We start from the raw sequence: 19,949 nt of genomic DNA on the forward strand, positions 1-19,949 counted from the left end.
ACAAAGAGTATTTAACTTTCTCTATACAATCTTTCTGAAATTGAAAGCGAAATGAGTCATTGGTTAAACTCTAGGTTATGTTTGATAATGGGTAATATTGGTTAAAATTCAGTCACTCATTCGAAGCTCCTCGACCATTTTTTTAAAAAACAACCTCGGATGTATTTGGACGGTTTACATACTCAAAAAGTGGTACGTTTAAGTCCGCTGCAAATAGATCGCGTAGTAATCTTATTTAGCAGTTAAACTTTATGACTTAACTCTTGGGAATCTTAATTATGTTTGCACTAAAACACTTCACTGGCAATCAATTTAAACTGAGATCAATAGATACAACTCTTAAACACTACATTTAATTAATGATATTATTCAAAAATTTACGAACTACTTCAACTGATGTACCGGCATACATCCGAGGTTGTTTTTCGATAAAATGGCCGAGGAGTTCCAAATGTCAGTCACTTGTATAGGTCACTCATAATTATCATAATGTTCAAAATATCTTAGACACCATTGAGACCAGATTTTATGCCCAATCTTTATAAAACTGTAGAATGTATGTATTTCTTTAGACCTTGCTTTCAAGGATAACCCGTGAAAGTGCAAGCACTTATTTCCAACGGGGTCCTTTGTTTTTGCTAAAGGGGCAGCATGCTGAAGAGACAGTGGTGGGATACAAGGAAGTCCGGGTGCGATACCCTAGCTCTTTTTCGAAGAGACCCCTTGGTTCTTTTACGTGCTCGGTGTAAAGCACCGATACACGGGGTACAACTTTCCTGGGTTAAACCAGTACTGAGTACACCACTTTTCCAAGCACTACCCTTTAAATGCCAAGCGCCAGGCAAGGGAGCTACTTGTACCAATTTTTAACGTCTTTTGGTATGACGGGGCCAGGGATCGAACCCATGACCTCCCGCTCCGTAGGCGGACGCTTAACCACTAGGCCACGGAGACGAATGTGTGTCAATTGGTCAAGGTCCATTAATGGCAAAAAGTCATGACAAAAAGTATGACACTAGGTCAAATGTTTCATAAAAACGAATGACACCTTTTTACTAGATCTATATTTGATAAGTTTATTAAAGTCTCCTCAATTTTTACTAGATCTATATTTGATAGTTTATTAAAGTCTCCTCAATACAACATATGTAAATCACATAATAGATATAACTTAAAACATGTATTGCCACTCGGTGTATGAGTTATAAGAGACTATAACACACAAAAAAATAAATAAAACTATACATTGCTTAAACAACATCTAAAATTGATACATATACACAACACATAGTATTGCACCTTGTCAAGATAGTATGCCCAATAATATATTCATACAGTTTTAAATAAGTAAGAAAATTAATGAACAAGAGAGCAGACAAAATGGATTTGGTCTAATCTGGACGAGTCAAGGGTCATAACTCATTGTAGTGATGATGCAATTCGGCTTTTTATCATACTTAATCGAGATTTTATGTCAATAAAGCAATGTATCCAAGTTAGATGAATATTCAGTGTGACATTCTTAAGTTAAAGATGGGACATGACAGTTGAAAGATTCGGACGAGCCGCCAAGCTGCAGACGATGATGACGTGGATGATTCTTCAGTTATGATAGGAAAAAAGCCAGACAGTTAAAAGAAAGCAAATAAGAAAAGTCTTTTCCAGCTTTGTCTCGCCCTTCTCCACCAAAGACCTCTCCCGTTAGTGTAGCCGTGGCCGGCACAGGGATCATAGGTAGTCTTACAGCTGAGACCCTACGTTGTAAATAGACAGATCTGACAGCTCCGGCATGAAAGATACTAAGTGTGTGCCATGCTACTCTGGTGGCATAAAAAGTATGTCTATAGACCACCTGTTGCAGTTTAGAGGAGACTGACAAATGTAACAAGGCATTGGAAATTGTTTTATGTAATTTATTGATCATAAAAATGTCATTAATGTATAATATCAACATTTAAACTAGATTTTGCATTTTTGAAAAAGTGCTCGCCTTCCCCATTGTATGTTTGTTGCTGAGAAATAATCAATGTGGACATGAAATTTGTACTTTTGGACTGGAGATGAATCAACAGTGACCTTGAAGTTTGGCCAGTTTACCCATATTTCATAGTGAACATCTAAGATCAGTGATCTCAAAATCTAAAGGGGTCATCTAAATATCATGACCAATCTGCATATATACCAAGCACAAAGTTGCTGGGTCCAAGGGTTCTTCAGTCGAAACCCTGGTCTTTTTTCACCTGAAGGTCACTTTGACCTTGACCTTCTGATCTAAAAATCAATAGGGGTCATCTAGTAGTCATGACCAACTGGCATACCAAGTCTGAAGTTTCTGGTTGCAAGCATTCTTGAGTTATTAAGTGGAAACCATTATTCTGCCTAAGGTCACCGCCAACATATTATTTTCCACCTGAAGGTCACTTCGTTTTTGACCTACTGATTTCAAAATCAATAGAAGTCTGCTAGTTATTAAGTGGAAAGGAAGTGTGATGGACAGACGGACATGGCAAAAAAGATATACGGTAATACACATAATAATAATAAATCCTGAAAAATGACCACAGACCGGCAATTAGTATACAAATTTGCAACTTATTGCAAATTATACCTCGTCAAGAAATTCCTGAATATCTTTTTTTGCAAATAAACATGATTAAAGGATCGATAGATTGGTGCAATTTTTTTTTTATGGTAATGCATTATCATATTTATCTCATATGACATTAATATAATTAAGGTACAGATAAAAAATATTAGCAATATTTTGGTGCTTTTATAAATGGGGAATGTGCCATTTAGCTATTATTATTTTTATTTTTTGATAAGGGCTAATATTTTATAACTTACCTAAATCATGATTATTTTTATCATTTAAGTCAAATGAGTTCAACACAATTTGGCATCAACCTATTTTTTGCACCTTTAATGCACCTAAATAGTAAAAAACACTGGAAATAAATAACTTGGAAGACTGTTAACCTGAATCTCATATTAAACATGCAACAGAAAGAAAGTCAGAAAATCATTATCAAGTTATCCAATACACAGATATGTGAATTTTGGATCAGTATATGTGGGTCTGATCCCTCTCTTTCATCAAAAGACAATTTTATTTATACATTTACATGTAAGATTCTTTTGTGATTTGAACTTTATGAAACCTTTTATCATATTAAGAAAACTGATCTCTTGACCTCTTCCCAAACTAAACATGTGACAGTTTTGTGACGGCTAGCATCAAGGGAGGATGTGGCTTCACGCTGAGAGCCTGGATTCTCCGGAACGTGTATCCCGGCACAAGCTGCAACCTGAACTCACGCAGGATACTGGCGAGGACTGTTTTCATCTCTAGGAGAGCGTACTTGCTGCCGATGCACATGTAAGGCCCTGTGATGAAGGGCAGGTGGTGATACGGCTCCACTGTGGTTGACATGAAGCGCTCAGGCTCAAACTTCTCTGCATCTGGCCAGTTTTCCTCAGACCTGATACATTTTAAAAAACATTCATTTGTATAAGATTCAAGAGTTTTTTTCAAAATAATTATTTTTTTCACAAATCTAAACTTAAAGCTGCACTCACACAGATTAAAAGTTTTATTATTTTTTGTCTTGAAATGAGTCAATTTACGTGAAAATGCATGTAAAGCAGTCATATATAATACTGCTGACAAAAAAGTAGATCGCAGATTTTTATATTATGGTTCAAAAATTCATGTTTCATGCATTTTTCTTTAATTGTTGGAAACGCTTTTAGCCATAAAACATTAATTTTCGAACGGATATATGTAAATCTGAGATCTGATCTTTTGTTTGCGATCTTTTATCACTGGTTTGCAGATATTTACATAAAAATGTGCTCATTCAATGGCAAAAACGATAAATCTGTGAGAGTGAAGCTTTAACAATACAATGACAAAGAGTAGTACTTTTTCCAGTTGTTTGACCACAACAATGTGACCATAAAAGTCATGAAGTAAGGTAATATAGTACAGTACAACTTGTACCAGTAAAATCAAAACTTTCATAAAACTTAAACCACACTGTTATTGCAATGGCATGATCATTTTTGTTCTCTTAATTCCCCCACCAAGTTTTCCAAACAATATAAGGTATGACTCTGACCTACTGCCTCTAAAAACAATATAATACTGGTTTATCTACTGGTCATATACAATCTACTACTGAAGTTTCATGGGCCCTAGTTCAAACCGTTGTAGAGTTATTGTAGGGTTATTGGTGGTAACTTTGACATTTGAGCTACTGAACCCTAAGCAACAAGGTCAAGTATGCTATACCATGGACGTTATACAGCCTTGGCCCATCCATTTTAGAACTATTGTGACAAAGTACAGTGTATAAAAGCTTTGGGAATGTTTAATGATGATCTCTGACTGACACCAATACTACCAGTAAAACTGCATTATCTTATGCTCAATAGTTTTCTATTTTTTGAGCAAACACAGAATTTAAAAACATTGTTGGCCTTAAGATTTTACACCAAAACCTTGACTCACTTACATTTGCAAACCTTTAAGCCCCCTTTTTATCAAAAGTAGGTCAAATTCAATGTATACCTGTGTAGAGCCCCCAAATGCAGGACAATGTTTGTGCCAGCAGGGATCTCCATGCCATCTATGTTATCCTCTTCCAGGGCACGCCGGGTCGTGTTAGAAACTACAGGGTATAACCTACAAGACAGTCAAACATACAGAGAATACAGATCATCACAATATACCATTGAGGTTTTTTGTGAATGCATTTACTTGCTCAATTTATGAATCACATTTAGTATTTGCCAATGTTCATTGTGTTTCAAACTACAGTAAAACTGCGATCGCTGGAGGACGCCAGAGTCTGAGCTGAAACCTCGAGGGAACCGATGTTTCGAACAACCCGAGTTTTAATTTTCCAATCTGTTTTCTTTCAATGTATTTTAAAACCGATTATGTGTTGCGTTGTGGAAATCGCTCACATATTCAAAGGCTGTTGTATATGAAATGTAAATGATAATAAAGAAAATAATTATAGATGAATAAATAGTTTATTTTTACAAAAAACAGATTTAAGTTTCGCAAAATCAAGGATTGATGTTTGGCGTATCTTGTCTGTCTCGCAAAACTGTTTAAACTCATAATTATCTTCTAAAATGCCTCTTCAACTATCATCGGTCATGCGTAAACAGTGATAAATGGGTTTTCACACCTGATCAAATTTTCTTTTAACTATCATAGCAATTTTAACAACTTACGAAAACACCTTGCAATTGTTTGTTTATTTTGTAAAATGCTTTCGGGATAAAGTGTTAAATTATGACCTCGGGGGAGCCATAAGGTTTTGTGCATGATTTGTGTATTTAGGACCAACTATAGGCTCTACTCCTCGACTTATTTAGGTTTTGATGCAGCTTCAGTATATTTTATATGAAAATAGAAGGAAAAATGTTCGAGACCAAGCTCCTGACCTCGAGGGTTCTCGGATGACCGCCTGTTCGAACGACCGCAGTTTTACTGTATTATGAAATTGGACACATTTAAACTATAAATTGTCTCACAAACCCTCACAGACTCTAAAGAAGAAATATACGATGTAACAAAACATATATCACATTTATAAAGGTTAAAAAGTCAATTAAAGTTGAAGATAGCCCTTAAAATTGTAAGTGAAAAAGGAGTTAACTGGGATCTTAACCTCCAACTTATATCATCGTGTTTCATTTAGAACAAAATTAAATAAGAACTCTTATATCAAACCTACAGACCCGTTATATGACAAACATTAGACCATAAACTTATGATATAATGCAAGTTTGGTAATGATCAGACAAAGTCACCTTAAGTTACAGCATGGACAACATTAACATTATGTTATTTAGGCAATTCAAGGGCCATAACTTTGGAGTGACTGGGATGCCAATACACATATTGTGCAGGATTGGAGATAATCACACAAAAGCTTCTCAAGTTAAAGTGCGGGCAACTTAGGTGAAACCGTTAAAAGTTTTGTTTTATAAAATGGGTATAGAACAAACAAATACAAATGTAGTTGACAGATACTAATCTTAACAGAAATTTGTAAACTCAAGCCTAAAAATTATTCAATCTTTAATAGCCTTTCTAAGGCTTTTTTGGTAAAATTTGAGGTTTTCTGTTTTATTTCTAAATCTTAAAAGATACAAAAACACTCTAATGCTACTTCTTATGACTTCTTACAATCATTTTAGTTCACATTACAAATGAAAGCAGAGTTATGATGTCTGCCCGTTTTATACATCTCTTTAAAATAAGATCACTGAATGTGTCAGCGCTATGTACCTCTGAGTTTCCTTGAGGACGCAGTTAAGGTAGCCTAGTTTATCCAGAGTCTCATGTGTCAATGGCTGCGTGGGGTCAGCGCACACTTCAAGGACCTCCTCCCGAGCCCGTGTCTGGATATCTGGGTATGAAGCTAGAAGGAGCAATGCCCAAGTCAACGTCACACTGGTTGTCTGTGAATATTTCATTTTGGTGTAAGCATTGCAAGATTTTGCCAATTATACTCCTCCTGTCTAATCAAATCATCTTCAGAGTGAAATCTAAGTTTAAAGGCACAAATATCTCCATTAGTATGTAAAACAGTACTAAATAAGCACCTCAGATAAACAAGGGGGATAACTCAACATGGCCTAGAGTGATCATTTTGTCATTACAAATAATTCCAAACTTCCATGACAATATTTTGAAAGAGTCCTAACGAAGGTCCACATTAAGGTCTGCATATCTAAGGCAAGAATGATATCATTGTTATGACACTACCTTGACATTTTCAAAAAGCAACAACAGCAAGCTCAATTTTTGAAGAGGGAAGTGTTATTTTTATCATTTATCAGTAATAACAAACTAGGTGAATACAAATTTATACAAATATACATTGTAATGCTACATCCAATGACTTTGACTAGGCTTAGAATTCCCTGTCTTCTACAAGTTCATGACTGACATATGCCCTTACATCAAACCCAGCGAACATGATTCCTGTGACGTTTTGAAACACCAGGTTGTCCGGAAGTGATTGGCCGTCCTCGTCTCGTGCAAGAACAAGCAAGGAAAGGAAGTCCTTTACTGCAGCTGAAACCACACAGCTTATAGAAAGACACTTAAGTAACAATTGTCTTTCAGCTCTTTCATTTCTTAATATGGGTAGGATTAATATATATCTTTTTAAATATTTAATTGAATTTATATATTTTAGTTAACATTATTCTATATACTGGTTGTCACAGTATTATGCAATGTTAATCCGCCGCACAACTTGACCATTACCTGTATTTTCACAGCCATCCCCATAATACCGTTCCTGTATTTTCACAGCCATCCCCATACAGTTCCTGTATTTTCTCAGCCATCCCCATACTGTACCTGTATTTTCACAACCATCCCCATACTGTTCCTGTATTTTCACAGCCATCCCCATACTGTACCTGTATTTTCACAACCATCCCCATACTGTACCTGTATTTTCACAGCCATCCCCATACTGTTCCTGTATTTTACGGCCATCCCCATACTGTTCCTGTATGTTACGGCCATCCCCATACTGTTCCTGTATTTTCACAGCCATCCCCATACAGTTCCTGTATTTTAAGGCCATCCCCATACTGTTCCTGTATTTTCACAGCCATCCCCATACAGTTCCTGTATTTTCACAGCCATCCCCATACTGTACCTGTATTTTCACAGCCATCCCCATACTGTTCCTGTATTTTTACAGCCATCCCCATACTGTACCTGTATTTTTACAGCCATCCCCATACAGTTCCTGTATTTTCACAGCCATCCCCATACTGTACCTGTATTTTTACAGCCATCCCCATACTGGACCTGCAATATCACAGCCATCCCAATACTGTACCTGCAATATCACAGCCATCCCCATACTGTACCTGCAATATCACAGCCATCCCCATACCTTACTTGTATTTTCACAGCCATTCCCATACTGTTCCTGTATTTTCACAGCCATCCCCATACTGTACCTGTATTTTTACAGCCATCCCCATACTGGACCTGCAATATCACAGCCATCCCCATACTGTACCTGCAATATCACAGCCATCCCCATACCTTACCTGTATTTTCACAGCCATTCCCATACTAAACCTGTATTTTCACAGCCATCCCCATACTGTTTCCTATTGTCCTTGACAATTACCTGTATTTTCACAGTCATCCCCATACTGTACCTGTATTTTCACAGCCATCCCTATACTGTACCTGTATTTTCACAGCAATCCCCATACTGTACCTGTATTTTCACAGCCATCCCCATACTGTACCTGTATTTTCACAGCCATCCCAATACTGTACCTGTATTTTCACAGCCATCCCCATACTGTACCTGTTTTTTCACAGCCATCCCTATACTGTACCTGTATTTTCACAGCAATCCCCATACTGTACCTGTTTTTCACAGCAATCCCCATACTGTACCTGTATTTTCACAGCCATCCCAATAATGTACCTGTATTTTCACAGCCATCCCCATACTGCACCTGTATTTTCACAGCCATCCCTATACTGTACCTGTATTTTCACAGCCATCCCCATACTGTACCTGTTTTTTCACAGCCATCCCAATAATGTACCTGTATTTTCACAGTCATCCCCATACTGTACCTGTATTTTCACAGCCATCCCTATACTGTACCTGTATTTTCACAGCAATCCCCATACTGTACCTGTATTTTCACAGCCATCCCAATAATGTACCTGTATTTTCACAGCCATCCCAATAATGTACCTGTATTTTCACAGCCATCCCAATAATGTACCTGTATTTTCACAGTCATCCCCATACTGTACCTGTATTTTCACAGACATCCCTATACTGTACCTGTTTTTTCACAGCAATCCCCATACTGTACCTGTATTTTCACAGCCATCCCAATAATGTACCTGTATTTTCACAGTCATCCCCATACTGTACCTGTATTTTCACAGACATCCCTATACTGTACCTGTATTTTCACAGCAATCCCCATACTGTACCTGTATTTTCACAGCCATCCCAATAATGTACCTGTATTTTCACAGCAATCCCAATAATGTACCTATATTTTCACAGCCATCCCAATAATGTACCTGTATTTTCACAGCAATCCCCATACTGTACCTGTATTTTCACAGCCATCCCTATAATGTACCTGTATTTTCACAGCCATCCCAATAATGTACCTGTATTTTCACAGCAATCCCAATAATGTACCTGTATTTTCACAGCCATCCCAATAATGTACCTGTATTTTCACAGCCATCCCAATAATGTACCTGTATTTTCACAGCCATCCCCATACTGTACCTGTTTTTTCACAGCCATCCCTATACTGTACCTGTATTTTCACAGCAATCCCCATACTGTACCTGTTTTTCACAGCAATCCCCATACTGTACCTGTATTTTCACAGCCATCCCAATAATGTACCTGTATTTTCACAGCCATCCCAATAATGTACCTGTATTTTCACAGCCATCCCAATACTGTTGCCTCTTGGCCTGTATTCTCTCCTTGATCAGACTGATTATGTACTTTTCATCCTCCCAGCGTTGTCTGTTTGCAGCAAACGGCAAGTGGTAATAGAATGGAATGAATGATGAACTGATCCTGAAACAAGAAACATCAGGTATCCTGTATAGTCACCAGTAACCAGTTACCAGTATAGTCACCAGTAACCAGTTACCAGTATAGTCACCAGTAACCAGTTACCAGTATAGTCACCAGTAACCAGTTACCAGTATAGTCACCAGTAACCAGTTACCAGTATAGTCACCAGTAACCAGTTACCAGTAAAGTCACCAGTAACCAGTTACCAGTATAGTCACCAGTAACCAGTTACCAGTATAGTCACCAGTAACCAGTTACCAGTATAGTCACCAGTAACCAGTTACCAGTATAGTCACCAGTAACCAGTTACCAGTATAGTCACCAGTAACCAGTTACCAGTATAGTCACCAGTAACCAGTTACCAGTATAGTCACCAGTAACCAGTTACCAGTATAGTCACCAGTAACCAGTAAAGTCACCAGTAACCAGTTACCAGTATAGTCACCAGTAACCAGTTACCAGTATAGTCACCAGTAACCAGTTACCAGTATAGTCACCAGTAACCAGTTACCAGTATAGTCACCAGTAACCAGTTACCAGTATAGTCACCAGTAACCAGTTACCAGTATAGTCACCAGTAACCAGTTACCAGTATAGTCACCAGTAACCAGTTACCAGTATAGTCACCAGTAACCAGTTACCAGTAAAGTCACCAGTAATAAATACAAATAAACTTTTGAAATCCTCTATTTTCATTTGCAGCAGCTGTTAAGTAATTTTTAAATACAGCAGGGTTCTCACTTTCCCATATTTGACAGTCCCTGGATTCACACTTTAATATTAAACAAAGATATATGTACTGTAATATTTACAGTCTTCAACTCAGATACAATACCCGGTAATATATCAGCTGGGTTTCAAAGGTGCACAATTCAGGTTGATACATTTCTTTTTTTAATTATAATGCATTATAATGTTTAACTCATTGACTTTAATGATAACAACACAAAAAAAGCATATGATTTAGGTACAGATAAAAAATATTTGCCTTTATAAATGTCTTTTTTTTAATTAATAGCTACGGAGCCACCAATTCCCCAGTTAAAATACCACCAACATATCATTCTTTTTTATCTGTAAGGTACCTTAATCATATCATTTTGGTTTTGTTTTGATCATTAAAGTCAAATGACTTGAAACAGGATAATGCATAATTTTTTAATTTTTTTTCTTCGCATCAACCTATATTGTGCGCCTTTAAATTTCACTAATTCAAACTATACATGTAATACATTTCACTAGCAAATTAAACAGAGCACATACGTTCTGCCCCCAACCTGGCGAAGATAGCGAGTGAAGATTTTCACCCCAGCTGTGTCCCCACTTCCTATGGCATGAATGTTGTAGTCAAGGCCAGTAATACATACTGTATCTAGAGTCTGTAAAAACAGAATAATATAGATACAAATAGTTGCCATTTTATATATCACAGACAGCCCACTTGAATCTCTTGTTATAACTGAAACCTGAAGCCCTGATACAGCATGCAAGCTCCTTATTGTTAAAATGACCAAGTGTATGAACTCTTAAAAAGGTTGAAAATATGGAAAAACAGCTTTCTGACCCTTGACACAACAACCTCTTGCCCAAAATGTATCCTACAATTCTGGTCATGAAGTCCTGCACATTGATCTGTACTGGTTGGTTGCCTGCTTGTCTGCACTCCTCCAACCACAGCGACACCATTGAATGAGCCTTGTCCTCAAACACTGGTAACATGTCTGGAAAAAAACACCATCATTTGTTGACCTCCTATAAACATAACCAACTCCAAACATAATCATTTGTTGACCTCCTATAAACATAACCAATCCAAATGCAAGTTTTCTTTCGATCCGCTACTTAGTTATACTAAACACATTAAAAAACAGTTTATAATTTCTGAATGATTATAGGTGTTGGATGGATGCAAGGTATCACTCCAAAGGTCAAATTTCAGCAGGTACTTCTATCTGAGTACAAAATATCATCCGCGAGAACAAACACTAATATAATTTTTATACTCATCTCTTTAACTTGTGATGAAAGCTGATAACTTACAGACATTTCCTTGGAAGAAGTGTTTTTGTCCATAATGAACAGCCATAATATATCCATTTTGTGTAGAGAAAATTTGATGTTCATATTAAATAATCCAGAGATGACTATGACCTGACCTTTGGTTATTTCAATATTTTGCTCTGATTTGATTGGCAGCACGTCACTTAACCAATGGTTTAGGACGTTAAATCTACCCTTTATTCTTTTGTTGATAATCGTTCATTAACAACTACAGAAAATTGTATTTGTTTTTAATTAGGATGAATAAAACATATAAAGTTAAAATATAACGATTAGCGCGTTTCATGGAATTTGCTCGCATTCCCTCCTACATTCATACAACATGAAGAAAACAAAAAGATCTATCCTGGAGTTTCCCTGTTGAATTATTTGAATCTAATAATAAATTTATAATTTATGATGGCAAACTAAATGGCTGAGACATTCATGGTTATTTGACCCTGCTATACCTACTCTGTAGCACATTTATGCTAAAGGCTGGGTTGAGCAGTTTCCTCATGCTGTGGTGGACATCCCCGCTCAGGAAAAACAGAGCCTTGCCCATCAGCTGGATAAATGGGCTGTGAAAGGGACACAAGTTCTGTGTGACAATCATACTCCCCCAGAAAATACAGTGATGAGTACATGTATATATAATAAAATATTGTACAGAATTTTTTATTTATTTGTCTTAATACAGGTGTTTTATATTCATGTTACGAAATCTATAGTATTTTCTAAACAGTAAAACTAACAGTCATTTGGATATTGTTATGACATCATTGTTTATTTAATTGCTGCACTCTGAATGGACAAGCAGGACGCAATTTGACCAAAGCTTAAAATATTGGCTATTCCTTCTAACAGAAATTAAAGGTCAATCATATAAAATCTGAATTTTATCTGAATTTTTATATATGTTTAATTGAAATCAAAATATACAGTGAAAAATATAAATATAAGGCATATTTTTTGTTTGTTTGATTCTAGCTTCATATCCCCCCAAAATAGGGAAGGTAGGTCAGATTTGTTTTATTAAGCAAATTGTTTCTTAAGATTTTTCTGTTACCACAAACTATAAATTATATCCTGAAGAATATCAGTACAATTAGTATAAGTATCACTTGTATTTTTAAAACCAAAACCAGCGAAAACACTTCATTTTTAACTTTTGAAAACAAAATTCAAGCAAAAATTATTTCTCAATGCAATAAAAGTTTCAGAGTCAGGGCAAAAAAAATATGGTACGTCAGGAAACCTGAAACAAATATTTCCTTGTACACCTAAGGATTGATTAGTATTTTTGTGTTCATACAGTATGAACACTAGGGAGAGATTTTGCAAGTTTTTCATGAAATGCTAATAAGCTTCATGGATTTTCAAAATCACACCAAAGGGTTTGTACTGCATGAATGCAAGAAGATTACTATTCAATCCTTCATTATTGTACAATGATTTGTTAATGTCTTACGTTTTGGGTAAAACTCGGACATAATTCTTCTCATTTGTAATCATAACATGGCGAAAAACCTTTGGGTCTGCAGTCAGAATTCTTTCTTTTCCACCAAAGTAATAGTAACGAATTGTAAGACTTTTACATTGCTTTATCCATCTGAAATGATACAAGTTCTTGTAAATAAAACAAAGATATGACAATAAAGTGTGTTGCTATCAATTAATATTGAAGAAATTAATGTAAAAAGTAACTGTAAGTGTGAAAATAATTGCACAAGAACAGATGCAATTTATTATACCATTTAGCAGGTGCAAACATAACTGACAACTGAAGATATACGGTAAGAAATGCTGAAGACAACTGTGAACACAACTGACAGAAATAGACATGACAGCTGAATATAAACCAGTATACATGCTTTGCAGCTGTAGAAGTAGCTAACAGCTGTATACATACCTGACAGCAGAATACATACCTGACAGCAGATGACATACCTGAAAGCTGTGGACATAAACAGTAACTGTAGACACAACTAGTAGATGTATACATACCTGATGGGTGAACAACCAAATGACAGCTGTAAAAACACTTGGCAGCTTAAGACTTACCTGACAGCAGACTACCTGCTGATAACTGAAAAGAGATATACACTACAATTGTAGATGTACCTGCCTACAGATGACTTGTCCGAAATCTGTAAACATACCTGACAGCTGATGACATACCTATCTGCTGACAACAATCACATGTCTGCCAACTGTACACATTCACGTCGACGTATCTGCCTACTTATAGCATGCCTGAAAGTGTTACACATACCTGACAACTGTACACATAAATTGCAGCTGTAGACACACCAGTCAACTATAGACATACCTGATAGCTGTAGACACACCAGTCAACTATAGACATAACTGATAGCTGTAGACACACCAGTCAACTATAGACATACCTGATAGCTGTAGACACACCAGTCAACAATAGTCATACCTGATAGCTGTAGACACACCAGTCAACTATAGACATACCTGATAGCTGTAGACACACCAGTCAACTATAGACATAACTGATAGCTGTAGACACACCAGTCAACTATAGACATACCTGATAGCTGTAGACACACCAGTCAACTATAGACATAACTGATAGTTGTAGATACACCAGTCAACTATAGACGTACATGATAGCTGTGGACACACCAGTCAACTATAGACATAACTGATAGCTGTAGACACATCAGTCAACTATAGACGTACATGATAGCTGTAGACACACCAGTCAACTATAGACATAACTGATAGCTGTGGACACACCAGTCAACTATAGACATAACTGATAGCTGTGGACACACCAGTCAACTACAGACATAACTGATAGCTGTGGACACACCAGTCAACTACAGACATAACTGATAGCTGTAGACACACCAGTCAACTACAGACATAACTGATAGCTGTGGACACACCAGTCAACTATAGACATAACTGATAGCTGTAGACACACCAGTCAACTATAGACATAACTGATAGCTGTAGACACACCAGTCAACTATAGACATAACTGATAGCTGTGGACACACCAGTCAACTACAGACATAACTGATAGCTGTAGACACACCAGTCAACTATAGACATAACTGATAGCTGTAGACACACCAGTCAACTACAGACATAACTGATAGCTGTAGACACACCAGTCAACTATAGACATAACTGATAGCTGTGGACACACCAGTCAACTACAGACATAACTGATAGCTGTAGACACACCAGTCAACTATAGACATAACTGATAGCTGTGGACACATCAGTCAACTACAGACATAACTGATAGCTGTGGACACACCAGTCAACTACAGACATAACTGATAGCTGTAGACAAACCAGTCAACTATAGACATAACTGATAGCTGTAAACATAACTGATGGCTGAAGACATAACTGATAGCTGTAAACATAACTGATAGCTGTGGACATACCTGATAGCTGTAAACATAACTGATAGCTGTAAACATAACTTATAGCTGTGGACATAACTGATAGCTGTGGACATAACTGATAGCTGTAAACATAACTGATAGCTGTAAACATAACTGATAGCTGTGGACATAACTGATAGCTGTGGACATACCTGATAGCTGTAAACATAACTGATAGCTGTGGACATAACTGATAGCTGTGGACATAACTGATAGCTGTAAACATAACTGATAGCTGTAAACATAACTGATAGCTGTAAACATAACTGATAGCTGTGGACATAACTGATAGCTGTGGACATACCTGATAGCTGTAAACATAACTGATAGCTGTAAACATAACTGATAGCTGTGGACATAACTGATAGCTGTGGACATAACTGATAGCTGTAAACATAACTGATAGCTGTGGACATAACTGATAGCTGTAGACATAACTGATAGCTGTAAACATAACTGGTAGCTGTAAACATAACTGATAGCTGTAAACATAACTGATAGCTGTGGACATAACTGATAGCTGTAAACATAACTGATAGCTGTGGACATACCTGATAGCTGTGGACATACCTCACAGCTGTATACTTAAATAATACACTAGACATACCAGGCAGTTATTGGCATAACTGAGAGCTGTTGACATGAATGATGGCTGAGACATACCTGACATCTGTATACTTAAATAACAGCTACAGACATACCTGATAGTTACATGCATAGAACTGTTTACACACCTGACAGCTGAATACAAAGTGAAAGCTGTAGACAAATCTGACAGCTGTAGACATCACTGATGTCTGCAGACTAATCTGATAGCTTAATACATAACTGGCAGCTGTGGAAATACCTGACAGCTGTAGATATAACTGATGTTTTTTTTTTACTTTTGATTCGGATTTTTTTCAGAAGGCTGGGAAAAATATCATATATTTTGCTTTGGGAAATGGTCCAATAGTTGGACCTGTGGGTACTATAGAAAAAGCCCTGATATATAACTAAAAGCTGTAGAAAAAACTGCCAGCTGGAATTAAACCTGAAAGCTGTATTCATAACTTAAAGCTGTAGATATATCTGACAATTGTATACTTAAATAACAGCTGTAGACATACCAGATATCTGTAGACATAGCTAACATCTGTTGACATAACTGATACCTGTAGACATAACTGACGGCTGTAGACATGCATAATAGTTGTATACATAACAAACAGCTGTACACATACCTGATAGCTCTAGACATAACTGATGGCTGTAGACATAACAAACAGCTGTACACATACCTGATAGCTTTAGTCATAACTGGCAGCTGTAGAAATACCTGACAGCTGTAGACATAACTGATGGCTGTAGACATATCACATAGGTGTAGAAATAACTGACAGCTGTAGACATACCCGACGGCTGCAGACATAACTGATAGCTGTAGACATACCTAATTGATGTAGACATAACTGATGGCTGTAGACATATCACATAGGTGTAGAAATAACTGACAGCTGTAGACATACCCGACAGCTGCAGACATAACTGATAGCTGTAGACATACATAATTGATGTAGGCATAACTGATGGCTATAGACATATCACATAGGTGTAGAAATAACTGACAGCTGAAGACAAACCTGACGGCTGCAGACATAAATGATAGCTGTAGACATACCTAATTGATGTAGACATAACTGATGGCTGTAGACATATCACATAGGTGTAGAAATACCTGATAGCTGTAAACATAACTGATGGCTGTAGAGACATACCTGATAGCTGTAGACATAACTGATAGCTGTAGACATATCTGATAGCTGTAGACATAACTGATAGCTGTAGACATATCTGATAGCTGTAGACATAACTGATAGCTGTAGACATCACTGATGGCTGTAGACATAACTGATAGTTGTAGACATAACTGATAGCTGTAGACATCGCTGATAGCAATAGACATAACTGATAACTGTAGACATACCTGATGGCTGTAGACATATCTGATAGCTGTATACATATATGTGACAGCTATAAACACATCTGACAACTGTAGACATACCTGATGGCTGTAGACATTGCTTCTCCACTAAGAGCATCTAGCATGTTACCAACCAGAGGTCTGTATGGCAACCCGGGTAACTGGTGAATGTACAATACAGATTTCGAGGATATATTTTACTATGGTTTATATAATTATAAGTGTCAGAATTATTATAGATTTAAAAGAGTTTAAATATCAACAAAATGAAAATGAATGTAACAAAGCAATGCATGATTGCCTCTGCTTCATTTCTCACATTTTCTGAGCTACTCAATTGATTGAGGTTGTCATTCTAAAGCTAAATTAATTTCCTACATAGAAATGTTCATTTTTACTTGTCTATGGCTATATATTTGGTTTTATGCAACAGCATAACTTCTTTTGGGGTATTATCCAAGCAGATGGCAAAAGGTATTTGATATTAAAAAATCTACTCTTTAATGAGTAAGATCATCACCTGGGCTTATGATTAAATAACTTTGAAAAAAGAATTGGTCGAAAATTCTATGAAAGTGGCTACACTTGTACTTGAATGATGCTATTTATGAGAACCTTTACCTTTCTCAGAGGTGACAGGTAAACACATATGAGGTTGAAGTAAACCCATCTTGTAACCAGTGCTGTCACAACAATGATCACTAAATCCCGCCAGCCCACACTTTGTATGATCCACTGTAGATTAACATGGAGACTCCACATTCTGCAACCTTAAATGAAAACTACATATCATCTAATGTGAAACATGTTTTTGGAGCAATTTTCCTGATAATACAGTGGCAGTTTATAGATGTCTAACTCTCTGAAAAAAACGTTATTAGAAAAATGCAGGTTTCCAAAAATAAACTCTTGACATTTCATACTCTTCATAAATTTCAGCATTTTTACTTTAGGTCAAGGTAAACCTCTTTACCCTGATAATTATCCCTACAAAGTCAACCAGGGCTCTTTATAGCAGTTACTGAATGCATACAAATGACCATGACCATAAAAGCCAAAAGTAAAGTAATTTTCATTAATTTAACATTTTAGACCAGCATGATCATGTTAAACTCCCAAAATAGATAGACATACAGATATTTAGCCAAATCAATCATGCGCAATTTTCAATGTTAAAAACATGGTTAACACTTGGTCAATATTGTGCATTTTACAGTTTACACAGACTAAATACATATCCAAATGGAACAAAAATGGTTTAAAATACATGGCTGATAAAAATATTTAAATAAGGTTATGAAATGTGAGTGATAATTTTAAAAGTTACTTTGTATGGAAACTCATTTAATATAATAAGGATTTAGACAAACTGAGACTTTAATGCCAATCCAGGCACTCTTGCCTTTTACTTTTGATGGCAGTAAAGGAAACCTAGGAGGAAAATTGCGCCAATAGCGGAACTCCAACCAACAATTGCTGGAACACTAGCACAGCACTCTAACCAAATGTGGTAACTCTGGGCTTCGTTTCCAGGTTATGCAGTATGGGTCAAAGGGGTTCCAGACATCAACATTCCCTTAATAAGCATGTGTGCCTAACTTTATCATCCAGATTAGTAAAAAAATCTATGTACCAAATGATTACATAACAATGAGTGACAATATGGAGAGTGTACATAAAGATGGCCTTGATTTCTATCTAACATTTTAAATATTTATGCAAGGTATGGTAATAGAACTCGAAACACTCACCTAGTCAAGTCAAGTCAAGTCAAGTCAAGTCAATATTTATTTATTGTCGGGTACTATCATCAACAGTTTAACAAAAGCTATGAATAGCTTTTGACCGACATTATAAATAAATAGCATAATTTATGTAACTAATATATCACACACATCAGTTCATGCAAATAATAATATTCAGTATGTACACTTGAAACAAATAAATAATTCTTATAGTAAAATCACATAGACATATTTGGCAGTTGAAAGACATTAGACTATATATAGAATGTAGGTAGATTAGCATAATTTTTAGCATAAGTTAATCGAAAATACGAATCACAAGGTAATACGACAATGCATTTAGCATGGGAAATAAAACAAAAGAAGTCACAATTAATTAACATGATTTAAATCAAAGACACATTGAAAGAGACCAGCTGCCTAGGCAGTCTAAGCTCGCGAGGTCCCATCCAACATATCTTTGATTAAGACATTTTACAGCATGTTATATGATAGCATTCTTATATGCAAAATGAGCATTTGCAGTTATCTCCGCTCCATGCCCGGACTAAACTCTTGAAATGATTAAAATTAGTTTCTTCCCTAAAATGTTGTGGAAGGGTGATCCAGAGTTTAGGGGCACCGGAGCGGAAAGAATTGCACCCATATGTTGTAGTTCTTACAGTTGGGATAGCAGCCATCATCTTATATCTAAAGTTAAAGGAATGTTCTTTTATTACCACTAAGTCATGTAGATACATTGGACCCTGCTTGTGGATAATTTTATGGGTTTCTATAGCAATGGACCTTAACCTTCTAAGCTTGAGAGTTGGCAACATTGATTTAGATAAAAGTGTTGGGTAATCAGATGTGTAATCATTGTACTGTATATGAATCTGAGGGCTCGTTCTTGTACTTTTTCAAGCTTCTTAGTATGCACCTCGCCACAAACATGCCAAGTAATTGGACAGAAATTGAAACTTGATAGTCCACACCTTGTCTTTAGAAATATTTAATTATTGATGATTTCCTTCACAGAGGTCTGTTCCAGCTCTGTAATTTATGTAGACTTTAAACTGTTAAACATGAAAAACAAACTAATAATGTCAATTTGCAAAAACGGGAGGTAATCTGTTAAATTTCTTATTGGGAA

At 36.4% G+C, this 19,949-nt stretch overlaps 1 protein-coding gene across 1 annotated transcript; it reads right to left on the reverse strand.

The window, feature by feature from the left end:
• Positions 1-1,897: 1,897 nt before the first annotated feature.
• On the reverse strand, positions 1,898-19,907 carry LOC128226687 (uncharacterized). Its single transcript, XM_052936666.1, has 12 exons — positions 19,792-19,907; positions 17,694-17,842; positions 17,154-17,233; positions 13,147-13,287; positions 12,150-12,256; positions 11,238-11,356; positions 10,899-11,014; positions 9,487-9,635; positions 6,987-7,102; positions 6,311-6,483; positions 4,574-4,687; positions 1,898-3,482 (listed from the first exon to the last, which is right to left on the reverse strand). The coding sequence occupies exons 2-12, from the start codon at positions 17,832-17,834 to the stop codon at positions 3,206-3,208; spliced, it is 1,533 nt and encodes a 510-aa protein (XP_052792626.1). The 5' UTR covers positions 17,835-17,842; positions 19,792-19,907; the 3' UTR covers positions 1,898-3,205.
• Between the last annotated feature and the right edge of the window lie 42 nt (positions 19,908-19,949).

The sequence above is a fragment of the Mya arenaria genome, chromosome 3 (genome assembly GCF_026914265.1).
Source record: "Mya arenaria isolate MELC-2E11 chromosome 3, ASM2691426v1".
Taxonomy (NCBI): Eukaryota; Metazoa; Mollusca; class Bivalvia; order Myida; family Myidae; genus Mya; species Mya arenaria.